General features: G+C 48.9%; 1 protein-coding gene across 11 annotated transcripts in view; it reads right to left on the bottom strand.

Annotated features, from left to right (window-relative positions):
• LOC144600001 (teneurin-2-like) overlaps nucleotides 1–15,958 on the bottom strand; it is a 1,473,402-nt gene that overhangs the window by 68,057 nt on the left and 1,389,387 nt on the right. For all 11 annotated transcript variants that reach the window (XM_078411299.1, XM_078411301.1, XM_078411304.1 and 8 more), the window contains 2 exons: nucleotides 14,844–15,105; nucleotides 13,089–13,356 (listed from right to left, as the gene is read on the bottom strand). In XM_078411299.1, the coding sequence (XP_078267425.1) occupies nucleotides 13,089–13,356; nucleotides 14,844–15,105 (530 nt within the window). The remainder of the gene's footprint in view (nucleotides 1–13,088; nucleotides 13,357–14,843; nucleotides 15,106–15,958) is intronic.

Genomic DNA, 15,958 nt, shown 5'->3' with positions numbered 1-15,958 from the left:
TTTATCTTGACATCATGTCTGGTGCAGAAATTGTGGGTGGAAGGGTCTGTTTCTGTGCTGTACTGTTCTATGGTCCAGGTGTATTGATTGATTAAGCTGCACTCAGAGGTTCTTCAATATTTCTGTAACCAGGATGTGTAAAAGTAACCTCTGTTGGAGATAGGGTTGCCAACTGTCCCGTATTAGCCTGTACATCCCATATATTGGGCTTAATTGGTTTGTCCCGTACGGGACCGCCCTTGGCCGTATTAGGCCCGGGGGGGGGGGGGGGCGCGGTAGGCACGGACACTGTAGGCCCGGAGGCCGCTGTAGGCCCGGGGGCCGCTGTAGGCCCGGGGGCCGCTGTAGGCCCGGACAGTGTAGGCACGGAGGCCGCTGTAGCCCTGGGGACCGCTGTAAGCCCCGACACTGTAGGCCCAGAGGCCGCTGTAGGCCCGGGGGCCGCTGTAGCCCCGGGGGCCGCTGTAGGCCCCGACACTGTAGGCCCAGAGGCTGCTGTAGGCACGGACACTGTAGGCCCGGAGGCCGCTGTAGGCCCGGACAGTGTCGGCCCGGAGGCCCGGGCGCCGCCTAACGGAGGTTACATAACAGCCCGCCTCCCGGCCAGGGCGGCAACTACAGGTGGAGCGGGAGCACGTGGCCGCTGGCTGGGTGAGGTCACGTGGGGCGGTGACGTCACCTTGTCCCGTATTTGGGAGTGAGGAAGTTGGCAACCGTAGGTGTGAGTGAAAGTGTTTGTGTGTGAGGCTACGAGGCAGTGTTCATTGGAGTGATGTTTCTGGGCCTGGGGCCACATGTGACTCTATGGGTATTGGCAGGTTGTCACTTAACATCTTCTGTGCAGCCCAATCTGTCTAATTAGTCCAATCACCTCTTTCATCAAACACAGTTCATGTCCTGGGTTTCTCGAGAGGAACCAGCTGATGCCAGACGTGTTTTTGAGAGAGAAAAATAAAGTTAATACTTCTGAGTGCAAGAAGAGAAATTAAAAATTGAACCTGAATACACTCATTTCACATTGTTTCCTGACAACATACAGATATTTAGCAACAAGGATCTGCAGATGCTGGTTTACAAAAGAAGGCACAAAGTGCTGGAGTAACTCAGCGGGTCAGGCAGCATCTCTGGAGAACATGGATAGGTGACGTTTCACAGAGTGCTGGAGTAACTCAGCGGGTCAGGCAGCATCTCTGGAGAACATGGATAGGTGACGTTTCAGGTCGAGATCCTTCTTCAGACTCAGAGTCTTCCCAGATATTTAGACTTTAGATGTTAAGGATACAGCATGGAAACAGGCCCTCTGGCCCACCGAGTCCACACCAACCAACACTAGCACTGTCCTGCACTTACTGGGGATAACTTTTTACTGAAGCCAATTAACCTACAAACCTGCACGTCTTTGGAGTGTGGGAGGAAACCGAAGCACCCGGAGAAAACCCACGCAGGTCACGGGGAGAACGTACAAACTCCGTAGTCGGGATGGAACCCGGGTCTCCGGCGCTGTGAGGCGGCAGATCTACCGCTGCGCCACCGTGCCACCCCTTTTATTGGATATGGATCGACTAGAGGTTGGGTTAAGCAGCCAACAGGCTCAGCTCCTGGTTAAAATGTTACAAAACACAATAAAGGCTTTTCACTGTACCTCGGCACACGTGACAACGAACGAAACTAGACAACACTCAGCATTTAAATGAGGACCAAGTGAATTGGGAGAAATACTTGTTCATGTCTCAGGTTCCTTCCGAGTCACACCTCACTCACTCTGTGCCGGTTCCACAGAGATGGAGAACTTGCTGCTGTCATGCCCGGGTGCTCAGACACCTCACGGAACGTTTGTCACCAGTTAGTGAAAGGTCGCATTCACATCCAGATCCCTGGGTGACACCAAAGTTGCTTTGAATCTGTACAGCGCTACTATCGGAGGCACAAGGAACTACAGATGCTGGAATCTTGAGCAAAACACAAAACTGCTGGAGGAACTCAGCAGGTCAGGCAGCGTCTGTGGGGGGAATGGACAGGCGAGGTTTCGGGTCGGGGCCCTTCCTTGGACTGCTGTCAGAGAGAGGAGAACTTCATATGTAGAAAGACTGGATAGACTCGGCTTGTACTCGCTGGAATTTAGAAGATTGAGGGGGGATCTTATAGAAACTTACAAAATTCTTAAGGGGTTGGACAGGCTAGATGCAGGAAGATTGTTCCCGATGTTGGGGAAGTCCAGAACAAGGGGTCACAGTTTAAGGATAAGGGGGAAGTCTTTTAGGACCGAGATGAGAACGTTTTTTTTCACACAGAGTGGTGAATCTGTGGAATTCTCTGCCAAAGAAGGTATTTGAGGCCAGTTCATTGGCTATATTTAAGAGGGAGTTAGATGTGGCCCTTGTGGCTAAAGGGATCAGGGGGTATGGAGAGAAGGCAGGTACGGGATACTGAGTTGGATGATCAGCCATGATCATATTGAATGGCGGTGCAGGCTTGAAGGGCCGAATGGCCTACTCCTGCACCTATTTACTATGTTTCTATTTTTCTATGTTTCTTCAAAGGAGACCTCCTTTGAGGAGATTTCGCAGTGGAACAGTAAAATGGAGACAGGTGAAACTGCAGATTCTGGAACTTGGTTCCTAAAGCACAAAGGTGCTGGAGGAACCTAAGTGGGTCAGGCAGCATCTGTGGAGGGAATGGACTGGCAACATTTCAGGCAGCTTCTTCCATGATCCTTGGGTGCATGTTGGAATCTCACCACCTCCTGTGGGCTAGAAACTGATGCGGATTGAGTTCCTCCACTAGGGTTGCCAACTTCCTCACTCCCAAATACGGGACAAGGTGACGTCACCACCCCGCGCCCCATGTGACGTCAGACGTACAGGTATGTAGGTTAATTGGCTGGGTAAATGTAAAAATTGTGCCTAGTGTGTGTAGGATAGTGTTAATAGTGTTAGTGTGCGGGGATCGCTGGGCGGCGCGGACTTGGTGGGCCGAAAAGGCCTGTTTCCGCACTGTATATATATATGATATGATATGATACTACCCCGCGCCCCATGTGACCTCACCCAGCCAGCAGCCATGTGCTACCGCTCCACCAATGGCGGCCGCATTGGTTGGGTGAGGTCACGTGGGGCGGTGACGTCACCCTTTGTCGCTTATTTGGGAGCGAGGAAGTTGGCAACCCTACTAATATGGGACAAACCTATTTAGCCCAAAATGCCAGATGTCCCGGCTAATACGGGACAGTTGGCAACACTATTCTCCACACACACAGGTACTAACGCAATGTTTAAGAAACAGTCAGACAGGTACATGGATAGGACAGGTTTAGAGGGATATGGGCCAAGCACAGGCAGGTGGGATTAGTGTAGATGGGACATGTTGGCCAGTGTGGGCAAATTGGGCCGAAGGGCCTGTTTCCACGCAGTAAGACTCTATGACTGTATGACTACTACAGATGTTGATATCTTCAGTTTAGTTCTTTAATCCAGGAGCAGAACCCCATTCCTACAAGTTCATTCGCATTGATAGGCGTGAAAGGTCACATCGTGCGGAAAGGTGCAAGGTTATTGATTTGAAACTATCAAGATTCCAGAGTTAATGAACCAGTCTACCGGTTGTTTTACTCAGTTACCAATGTCAGGATGACCGCTGTTGGAGAGCCACGCTGGATATCACAGTCAGCAACTCACGTTAGCAACTGTACTCACTGTACAGGTTGAAAGACACGTTCAGTGTCTTCCTGCAGGACAATAATTGCAGATGCTGAGGGGGGATCTTATTGAAACATATAAGATAATTAGGGGATTGGACACATTAGAGGCAGGAAACATGTTCCCAATGTTGGGGGAGTCCAGAACAAGAGGCCACAGTTTAAGAATAAGGGGTAGGCCATTTAGAACGGAGATGAGGAAGAACTTTTTCAGTCAGAGAGTGGTGAAGGTGTGGAATTCTCTGCCTCAGAAGGCAGTGGAGGCCAGTTCGTTGGATGCTTTCAAGAGAGAGCTGGATAGAGCTCTTAAGGATAGCGGAGTGAGGGGGTATGGGGAGAAGGCAGGAACGGGGTACTGATTGAGAGTAATCAGCCATGATCGCATTGAATGGCGGTGCTGGCTCGAAGGGCTGAATGGCCTCCTCCTGCACCTATTGTCTATTGTCTATTGTTTAAATCGAAGGTATCACAAAATGCTGGAGTAACTCAGCAGGTCAGGCAGCATCTGAGGAGAGAAGGAATGAGACCCATCAACCCGAAACGTCACCCGTTCCTCCTCCCCTGAGATGCTGCCTGACCTGCTGAGTTACTCCAGCATTTTAGATTTAGATTTAGATTTAGAGATACAGCGGGGAAACAGGCCCTTCGGCCCACCGGGTCCGCGCCGCCCAGCGATCCCCGCACACTAACACTATCCTACACCCACTAGGGACAATTTTTACAATTGCCCAGCCAATTAACCTACAAACCTGTACGTCTTTGGAGTGTGGGAGGAAACCGAAGTTCTCGGAGAAAACCCACGCAGGTCACGGGGAGAACGTACAAACTCCGTACAGACGGCGCCCGTAGTCAGGATCGAACCTGAATCTCCGGCGCTGCATTCGCTGTAAGGCTGCAACTCTACCGCTGCGCCACCGTGCCGCCATTTTGTGATACCTCCAGTGTCTTCCTGTTCACTGAAGCACCAACTCATGAAAGTAAACGGGATATTATTATTAATATAAAGTTGAAGGGTCCCGACCAGAAATGTCATCTGACCATTCCCTCCACAGATGCTGCCTGACCCGTTTCCTGGCAGGAAAAATGTTCCCAATGTTGGGGGAGTCCAGAACCAGGGGCCACACAGTCCAAGAATAAAAGGGAGGCCATTTAAAACTGAGATGAGAGAAAACAGAGAGATGTGAATTTGTGGAATTCTCTGCCACAGAAGGCAGTGGAGGCCAATTCACTGGATGAATTTAAAAGAGATGGAGCTCTAGGGGCTAGCGGAATTAAGGGATATGGGGAGAAGGCAGGCACGGGTTACTGATTGTGGATGATCAGCCATGATCACAATGAACGGCGGTGCTGGCTAGAAAATGGCCTCCTCCTGCATCTATTTTCTATGTTTCTATGACCCAACGAGACCCGATTCTGTATCGAGCTCCCTGTAGAGACAAGATGGGTGCTTGTCCCATCCGACAACTCAACCATCCTACCGCAACTAGAGAGCAACCCTGAACTACCATCTGCCTCATTGGAGACTTTCGGGCTATCTTTGATCGGACTTTATTGGCCTTATCCTACACAAAACGTTATTCATGTTATTCCCTTTATCCTGTATCTGTACACTGTGGACGGCTCGATTGTAATCATGTGCTGTCTTTCCGCTGACTGGTTAGCGCGCAACAAAAGCTTTTCACTGTACCTCGGTACACGTGACAATAAACTAAACTGAAACTAAACTGTCTGAAATTAAACGCAACAAACTTAAATTTCCAACTGACAGAGCAGATGGAAGATGATTAAATGTTGCTCATGATCCCAGGAATGAGTGGGTTAACGTATGATTAGCGTTTGTCGGCACTGGGCCTGTACTCGCTGGAGTTTAGAAGCTTGAGGGGGGGACCTCATTGAAATGTACCGAATAGTGAAAGGCCTGGATAGAGTGGGATGTGGAGAGGATGTTTCCACTATAGACAATGGACAATAGGTGCAGGAGGAGGCCATTCGGCCCTTCGAGCCAGCACCGCCATTCAATGTGATCATGGCTGATCATTCTCAATCAGTACCCTGTTCCTGCCTTCTCCCCATACCCCCTGACTCCGCTATCCTTAAGAGCTCTATCCAGCTCTCTCTTGAATGCATTCAGAGAATTGGCCTCCACTGACTTCTGAGGCAGAGAATTCCACAGATTCACAACTCTCTGACTGAAAAAGTTTTTCCTCATCTCAGTTTTAAATGGCCTACCCCTTATTCTTAAACTGTGGCCCCTTGTTCTGGACTCCCCCAACATTGGGAACATGTTTCCTGCCCCTAACGTGTCCAACCCCTTAATAATCTTATACGTTTCGATACACTAGTGTGAGAGTACACTAGCGTACACTAGTGGGAGAGTTTAGGACTAGAGGTCAAAGCCTCAGAATGAAAGGGCGTACCTTTAGAAAGAGGATGAGGAGGAATTTCTGTAGTCAGAGGGTGGTGAATCTGTGCCAGAGACAGCCGTGGAGGCCAAGTAAACGGATATCTTTAAGGCGCAGATTGACAAATTCTTGATTAGTACGGGTGTCAAGGGGCTATGGGCAGGAGAATGGGACTGAGAGGGAGAGATAGATCAGCCCATGATTGAATGGCGGAGTAGACCTGATGGGCCGAATGGCCTGATTCTGCTCCTGGAACTTAAGAACAGTCTTTGTGCTTGATCCCAGTGGCAGTGAGAAGCTGTTAACGCTACAAACTGAAGGTGGCAGTAGGGGTCTAAGTTTCAGCCACCCACTGTCAAAATCAAGGCAAGAGAAAGAACAAAAAACTTCCATTAATGGTTCTTGTAACTAGTCTGACCTTTGTCTGAAGGTATGGTGCTGAGGGGGGAATATAAGATTGATTTAGTAGCTGAAGAATCCACAGATCACAGTCTGTGCAATAAAGACGAAAAAAGACCCCATCATTTTGACACAAGTGTCAACCAAATAGACTCACGGTTAAATTTGTTATTAAATGCAAGCCGATTAACAATTTCATTTTGAATCCATAATTACATTTGGCTGTTATTATCCCCTCAAAACAAACACATAATTTCACGAGTCCATTAGCATAGAAAAGCCAACTGGGCTTCAGTTAAGTGAATAGTTTAGACTGGCAAGGTGGAATATTAATGGGTTCACATCTTAGTTTAGTTCAGAGATACAGCGTGGAAACAGGCCCTTCGGCCCACCGAGCCCACGCCGACCAGCACATTTACACTACCCTACACACACTAGGGACAATTTTCACATTTACACCAAGCCAGTTAACCTGCAAACCTGTACGTCTTTGGAGCGTGGGAGGAAACATAAGATCTCGGAGAAAACCCACGCAGGTCACGGGGAGAACGTACAAGCTTGGTACGGACGGCACCCGTAGTCGGGATCGAACCCGAGTCTCCAGCGCTGTAAGGCAGCAACTCTACCGCTGCGCCACCGTGCCACACATCTGTGGGTTGGGTTTGACTGAATGTGAGCAGAGGTTAGAGATACTGACACACAGTTAGAGACATAAAACTAATGTTAAATTTGTAGACAAGATGGATCATCATCCTATAAGCTATAACAACATTCAAAAGACACTAGACCAAGTGGACCCGTTGGGCCCAAACCTCTCCAGCATTGGTGCAGCACCCCCTCCTCCCCCCCTTGTCCCCCCCCCCATCCCCCCCTCCCTCCTCCCTCCCTCCCTCCCTAGGAGATAGATTTAAACTTTAAAATGTGAATAACTTTAAAAATATAACACCGATTTCAAAGAAACGTCTTCCATTAGCACCAAAGGGACGACGGTGAATAAGGTGTCAGCTCGAGATCTGAGCTGTAGGGAGAGGTTGAGCAGGCTGGGTCTCTATTCCTTGGAGCGCAAGAGGATGAGGGGTGATCTTATTGAGGTGGATAAAATCATGAGAGGAATAGATCGGGTAGATGCACAGAGTCACTTGCCCAGCGTAGGGGAATCAAAAACCAGAGGACATAGACTTAAGGTGAAAGGGAAAAGATTTAATAGGAATCTGAGGGGTAACTTTTTCATCCAGAGTGGGTGGTGGGTGTATGCAACAAGCTGCCAGAGGAGGTAGTCGAGGCAGGGACTATTGCAACGTTTACGAAACAATTAGACAGGTACACGGATAGGACAGGTTTAGAGGGATATGGGCCAAACGCAGGCAAGTGGGAATAGAATAGATGGGATATGTTGGTCGGTATGGGCAAGTTGGGCTGAAGGGCCTGTTTTCATGCTATATGACTCTGACATTTGGCCATGTACACAGAAACAGAGGGTTTAGAGGGGATATGGGCCAAACGCAGGCAAGTGGGACTAGTACTGCCTTTGGTTGCACCAGCATTGTAGTTATTAATATATTGATTTTTAACTTTATTATATATTATCTCAGTGTATTATGTTTACAGGTCTGTTATGTTGTTACAAGTAAGAATTCCATTGTTCTGTTTTCGGTACAAGTGTCAATAAAATACTCTTGATTCTTCTGACATTTAGTTAATACCAAACCTCCTTTACACTGCAGTAGCTGAAACGAATGGAATATCTTACAGGAAAATGCTGCCAGTGAAATCTGTAGTTTTAAAAATGATAAATTCTTGCTATTGAGGGCGTGCAGCGTAGGTTTACTAGGTTAATTCCCGGAATGGCGGGACTGTCATATGTTGAAAGACTGGAGTGACTAGGCTTGTACACACTGGAATTTAGAAGGATGAGAGGAGATCTTATCGAAATGTATAAGATTATTAAGGGGTTGGACACGTTAGAGGCAGGAAACATGTTCCCAATGTTGGGGGAGTCCAGAACCAGGGGCCACAGTTTAAGAATAAGGGGTAGGCCATTTAGAACAGAGATGAGGAAAAACTTTTTCAGTCAGAGAGTTGTGAATCTGTGGAATTCTCTGCCTCAGAAGGCAGTGGAGGCCAATCCTCTGAATGCATTCAAGAGAGAGCTAGATAGAGCTCTTAAGGATAGCGGAGTCAGGGGGTATGGGGAGAAGGCAGGAACGGGGTACTGATGGAGAATGATCAGCCATGATCACATTGAATGGAGGTGCAGGCTCGAAGGGCCAAATGGCCTCCTCCTGCACCGATTGTCTATTGTCTATAAACAAAAATGTTGCTTCAAAATGGAGCAATTAGGTTCTCATGAGCCGTTCTTAAACAACAACAAGTATGGGGGTGGCACGGTGGCGCAGCGGTTGAGTTGCTGCCTTACAGCGCCGGAGACCCGGGTTCAATCCCGACTACGGGTGCCGTCTGTACGGAGTTTGTACGTTCTCCCCGTGACCTGCGTGGGTTTTCTCCGAGATCTTGGGTTTCCTCCCACACTCCAAAGACGTGCAGGTTTGTGGGTTAATTCAGTCTGAAGAAGGGTCTCGACCCGAAACGTCGCCCATTCCTTCTCTCCTGAGATGCTGCCTGACCTGCTGAGTTACTCCAGCATTTTGTGAATAAATACCTTCGATTTGTACCAGCGTCTGCAGTTATTTTCTTAAACTAAACTCAAGATAGACACAAAAAGCTGGGGTCTCTCAGCGGGACAGGCAGCGTCTCTGGAGGGAAGGTACGGGCGACATTTCAGGTCGAAACCTTTCTTCAAACTAAACTAAAAACACCTTATCAATTAAAAATTCACGTGGTTGAAATTCGCGGAGCGTTACGGTCTTTCAAATTGGATTTTTTGGTGTTCCTGGCACGCAGGTGAAGTGAACGGAGAGCGTGTTGTGGAAGAACAGCGGCTGGCCTTGCGTTGCTTGGCCTTGCATTGTTGGGCAGCCTTGTTGTACTGGTGTGAACAAGGCCATCACAGCTGGCAGCGTTCCTCTTTGTATTACTCCCTCAATAGCCTTCTCCTTGGGAACGTATTTCCAGCAGCCGCCAACACAGGTTGTCCTTTAAGATTTCTGACTCGTTTAACGCAATGTGTGGTTGAATGTGGAGATGTAGTGGTATGTTTCCAGGCTGCTGTTTTGGTCTCGGAGGGCCATGTACTGCTTTCTACCCACAAACTAATAAGCTAACGGTGTGAACAGCGAATTCTCCAATTCACTGTGAATTTGTAAGGAAATTTCTCCAATTCTCCAATTCACCGTTAATTTGTAAGGAAATTTCTCCAATTCTCCAATTCACCATTAATTTGTAAGGACATTTCTCCAATTCTCCAATTCACCATTAATTTGTAAGGAAATTTCTCCAATTCTCCAATTCACTGTGAATTTGTAAGGAAATTTCTCCAATTCTCCAATTCACCGTTAATTTGTAAGGGAACTTACCTTCCCTTCACCTTGCAAATAACTCTTCCCCCTCTCCCCACTTTTTTTCCTCCCCCCTCTCTTTGGGGTGGCACAGCGCCAGAGACCCGGGTTCGATCCTGACTTCGGGCGCTGTCTGTATGGAGTTTGTATGCTCTCCCCGTGACCTGCGTGGGTTTTCTCCGGGTGCTCCGGCCAATTTACAAGTTAACCGAAGGCAATTAGCCCAAAAAACCTGTACGCCTTTGGAGTTTGGGAGGAAACCAGAGCATCCGGAGAAAACCCACGCAGGTCACGGGGAGAACGTAGAAACTCCGTGCAAGATCGAACTCGGGTCTCTGGCACTCTGTGCGCTGTAAGGCAGCAACTCTACCACTGCGCCACTGTGCCACCATAGGCACTTTGTGTCTGCTTTTGTAAACCAGCATCTGCAGTTCTTTATGTTTCTGCTAAACCCCATTCACTGGAGGCAATGCAACAGAATAAGTAAATACAGTCACAGTTTGGTTGTTTAATTGCATTGTGCAGATTGCACAGGAATTCTTAGTTTAGATACAGCGCGGAAACAGACCCTTCAGCCCACAAAGTCCATGCTCTTCTCCTCATACTAGCCCTGTCCTACACACACTAGGGACGATTTACAATTTTTTACCTAAGCCAATTAACTTGCAAATATTTGGAATATGGGAGAAAACCCACACAGGTCACGGGGAGAACGTACAAACTCCGTACAGCCAGCACCCGTAGTCAGGATCGAACCCAGATTTCTGGCGTTGTGAGGCAGCAACTCTACCGCTGCACCACCGTGCCACCCTTCTGTTGCCTTGATTCATGGCCGTTGGGTGTTTTACACATAGCTTGTGGTCTTTTGTCTAGATTTTTAGATTTTGTTTAGATTTAGAGATACAGCGCAGAAACAGGCCCTTCGGCCCACCGGGTCCGCACCGCCCAGCGATCCCCGCACACTAACACTATCCTACACCCACTAGGGACAATTTTTACATTTGCCCAGTCAATTAACCTACAAACCTGCACGTCTTTGGAGTGTGGGAGGAAACCGAAGATCTCGGAGAAAACCCACGCAGGTCACGGGGAGAACGTACAAACTCCGTACAGACGGCGCCCTTAGTCAGGATCGAACCTGAGTCTCCGGCGCTGCATTCGCTGTAAGGCAGCAACTCTACTGCTGCGCCACCGTGAGAAGTTGGCAGTTCACATATCATTCTTTGCTCTTGTAGGCTGACTCTCAGTTTGAAGAAGGGTCTCGACCGGAAACATCACCCATTCCTTCTCTCCGGAGATGCTGCCTGACCCGCTGAGTTACTCCAGCTCTGTGGTGTCTATCCTCGTCCTATAAGCTGCTTAGGCTGTTTAAGGGCCAGACTACCTAACCTAATTCATACATGTTAGCTTTTAAACTTTATAATCCTTTTATAATATAAAAAAATGAATATCTAGATTTTCAATTTTGAATATGAACAAAACGGTTACTACGGTGCAAAAAAATAAAATGTATTAATTAGATTAGGAGCCATATCTGACCAGACCATCACAAAAAAAGCACAGCTTAGAGCAAATGTATCACTAAATCTTCACAGAAAGTCTGAATCTGTCACACTTTGTAATCCACAGTAAAATATATTTTAGTTATAAAGTCATGTCATAGGTTCATAAGTGATAGGAGCAGAATTAGGCCATTCGGCCCATCAAGTCTACTCTGCCATTCAACCATGGCTGATCTATCTCTCCCTCCTAACCCCATTCTCCTGCCTTCTCCCCTTAACCTCTGACACCCGCACTGATCAAGAATCTATCTATCTCTGCCTTAAAAATATCCACTGACTTGGCCTCCACAGCCTTCTGTGGAAAAGAATTCCACAGATTCACCGCCCTCTGACTAAAGAAATTTCTCCTCATCTTCTTCCGAAACAATTACCAATCAGCACTATACCCTACATGCATAAGAACAGTGGGGATTCTTTCTGAAGGAATTCATTACGATCACATGAAGACTTTCAAGAGCAACTTGTTTCATGGTTGCTTTGCTGTGCAGAGAAAGGTATCTGCATTGTATAAAGTGAGAGAAAATAGATCACAGAACATAGAACGTTACAGCACAACGTGCTGGAGTAACTCAGCAGACTGAATCAGTTCCGACCCGAAACGTCACCTATCCATGTTCTCCTGAGATGCTGCCTGACCCGCTGAATTACTCCAGCACTCTGTGAAACGTCACCTATCCATGTTCTCCAGAGATGCTGCCTGACCCTCTGAGTTACTCCAGCACTCTGTGAAATGTCACCTATCCATGTTCTCCAGAGATGCTGCCTGACCCTCTGAGTTACTCCAGCACTCTGTGAAACGTCACCTATCCATGTTCTCCACAGATGCTGCCTGACCCGCTGAGTTACTCCAGCACTCTGTGAAATGTCACCTATCCATGTTCTCCAGAGATGCTGCCTGACCCGCTGAGTTACTCCAGCACTCTGTGCCTTTTCTCTGTGTTAACCAGCATCTACCTATTCGATGACAATCCCTTACTCGGTTAAAGCAGATAATCGGTAAAAACAGATTGATCCAATATAACAAGGATTTACTGTAATCGTGTCAGAGAGTGGTACAGTGTGGAAACAGGCTCTTCAGCACAACATGCCCACACCGGCCAACACGTCTCACCTACACTAGTTCCACTTGCTTGCTTTTGGCCAATATCCCTCTAAACCTGTTGTATCTACGTACCAAATTTTAGTTCAGTTTAGTTTCGAGATGCAGTGCAGAAACAGCCCCTTCGGCCCATCGTGTCCACGCTGGCCAGCGATCCCCATTACAGTAGCACACACCACACACTAGGGATAATTTACAATTTTTATCAAAACCTGCAAACCTGTAGGTCTTTGGGGTCTTGGGAGGAAACCCAAAAAAAACCCACGCGGTCACAGGGAGAACGTACAAACTCCCTGCAGACAATCACCCGTAGTCGGGATCGAACCCGTGCCTCTGGAGGCAGTAACTCTACCGCTGCGCCACCGTGCCGCTAATGTTTAATTGTTTACAATAAAAACGCAGTGTAAATGAACAAAATATTCTCCAATTTTAGGTAACAACACGCACCAGAAAAAAATGAGCGAATAATGAACATACCGACTGCTTCGGAGAGACCGTAGACCTTCTGACTGTAGGCGTCCGTCTTGTCCCAGATGTAGGTGTAGGCCAGGTTTGGTGAAGAATGGAGCCATTTCTGGAAGAGATGCCCTTCCACGGCCACCATCAGGTGAACCTTAATCAGGTTGATGGGCACAATGGACTGGGTCATCGTGACCTTCAGAAGGGACTTGTATCCAGCCGTGCGTGAGCTGAGGTAACACAACTTCATGCTACTGCCCGGAATCTCCACAGCTTCATGTAGAACCTGAACACAATACACATAATCATACTCGTGTGTTCAAGCCATTTACTTTAGTTTAGTTTAGTTTAGAGACACAGCGCGGAAACAGGCCCCTTGGCCCACCGGGTCCGCGCCGACCAGCGATCCCCGCACGCTAACGGTATCCTATACACACACACACACACACACACACACACACACACACACACACACACACACACACACACACACACACACACACGAGGGACAATTTACAATTTGTTGAAGCCAATTAGAGTGTGGGAGGAAACCGGAGCACCTGGAGAAAACCCATGTGGCCACAAGCAGAAAGTACAAATTCCATACAGATTTGGTTTTTTTTAGATTTAGATTTAGATTTACAGATACAGCGCGGAAACAGGCCCTTCGGCCGAGCGGGTCCGCGCCGCCCAGCGATCCCCGCACATTAACACTATCCTACACCCACAAGGGACAATTTTTTACATTTACCAAGCCAATTAACCTACAAACCAGCACGTCTTTGGAGTGTGGGAGGAAACCGAAGATCTCGGAGAAAACCCACGCAGGTCACGGGGAGAACGTACAAACTCCGTACAGACAGCGCCCGTAGTCAGGATCGAACCTGATTCTCCGGCGCTGCATTCGCTGTAAGGCAGCAACTCTACCGCTGCGCCACCGTGCCGCCCTGGGTTTAAATCTGGGGCTCTGACGCTGATCGGACTTTACTGCTTTTAACTTGCACTGAACGTTATTCCCATATCCTGTTTCTGTACACCGTGAATGGCTCGGTTGTAATCATGTATTGTCTCTCTGCTGACTGGTTAGCACGCAACAAAAGCTTTTCACTGTACCTCGGTACACGTGATAATGAACTGAACTAAACTCCACTAAACTAGCTTCCCAACCAACTCGCAATCGCACCGGCAAATTACTATTGAGGGCGTGCAGCGTAGGTTTACCAGGTTAATTCCCGGAATGGCGGGACTGTCATATGTTGAAAGACTGGAGCGACTAGGCTTGTATACACTGGAATTTAGAAGGATGAGAGGGGATCTTATCGAAACGTATAAGATTATTAAGGGGTTGGCCACGTTAGAGGCTGGAAATATGTTCCCAATGTTGGGGGAGTCCAGAACAAGGGGCCACAGTTTAAGAATAAGGGGGAGGCCATTAAGAATGGAGATGAGGAAAACCTTTTTCAGTCAGAGAGTTGTGAATCTGTGGAATTCTCTGCCTCAGAAGGCAGTGGAGGCCAATTCTCTGAATGCATTCAAGAGAGAGCTAGATAGAGCTCTTAAGGATAGCGGAGTCAGGGGGTATGGGGGGAAGGCAGGAACGGGGTACTGATTGAGAATGATCAGCCATGATCACATTGAATGGCGGTGCTGGCTCGAAGGGCCGAATGGCCTCCTCCTGCACCTATTGTCTATTGTCTATTGTCTATTGCGTTTCTTTCCTCCCTGTCCGCGATGTTTAGTGGGATGTTGCCGGTGTCGTTACGCGGTGCGTACCTGGGTCTCCGGAATGATGGGGTTCTGCCCAGGGGTGGAGCTGAAGAACGTGGAGAGCGGTGAAGACACGAGGATCGGCTCTGGCCGCACGAACCCGCTCAGGTCACAGCTGGGGATGGTGTTCTCCTCCGTCTTCATCACCAGAGTGTTCATGGCGTAGAAGGTATTCCAGGGAAGCCACACCGTGCGCTCCTGGCTCAGGAACGGAGCCCGCTCAAAGTGTAACGTCAACGAGGCGCCGCCATTGGCAATTAGATCGAACCTGAGGGAGGAAGCCAGACAGGCACAACTTTTAGCAGAAGCCAGTGCGGTGTTTGTTTTACACAGAGGCTGCTGCGTGACTGGAACACACTGCCACAGATGGTTGTGGGAACAAGCATGGTATAACTTCATTGTTACGTCATACTTTACTTAATACAGCTCCATGAAGGGGTGCCAACTATTTCACTCCAAAATACGGGACAAGCGGCCACGAACGGTGGCTGCGCGTGCCGGGAGGCGGGTTGCTACACAACCTCCGACAGGCGGCGCCCGGGCCTCCGGACCTACACTGTCCGGGCCAACATGGGCCCCCGGGCCTACACAGTCCAGACCTACACTGTCCGGGCCTACATGGGCCCCCGGGCCTACACAGTCCGGACCTACACTGTCCCAACCTACAGTGTCCGGGCCTACATGGGCCCCCGGGCCTACACAGTCCGGACCTACACTGTCCGGACCTACACTGTCCGGGCCTACATGGGCCCCCGGGCCTACACAGTCCGGACCTACACTGTCCCAACCTACAGTGTCCGGGCCTACAGTGTCCGGGCCTACATGGGCCCCCGGGCCTACACAGTCCGGACCTACACTGTCCCAACCTACAGTGTCCGGGCCTACACTGTCCGGGCCTACATGGGCTCCCGGGCCTACACAGTCCGGACCTACACTGTCCCAACCTACAGTGTCCGGGCCTACACTGTCCGGGCCTACAGCACCTCCCGGGCCTACACAGTCCGGGCCTACACTGTCCGGACCTACACTGTACGGGCCTACACTGTCCGGGCCCACACTGTCCGGGCCTACAGCACCTCCCGGGCCTAATACAGGACAGGGGCGGTCCCGTACGAGACAAA

Source organism: Rhinoraja longicauda, chromosome 14 (assembly GCF_053455715.1).
Source record: "Rhinoraja longicauda isolate Sanriku21f chromosome 14, sRhiLon1.1, whole genome shotgun sequence".
Taxonomy (NCBI): Eukaryota; Metazoa; Chordata; class Chondrichthyes; order Rajiformes; family Arhynchobatidae; genus Rhinoraja; species Rhinoraja longicauda.
The sequence above is the reverse complement of the archived record's forward strand: the minus strand, read 5'-3'. Positions and strand labels throughout refer to the sequence as shown.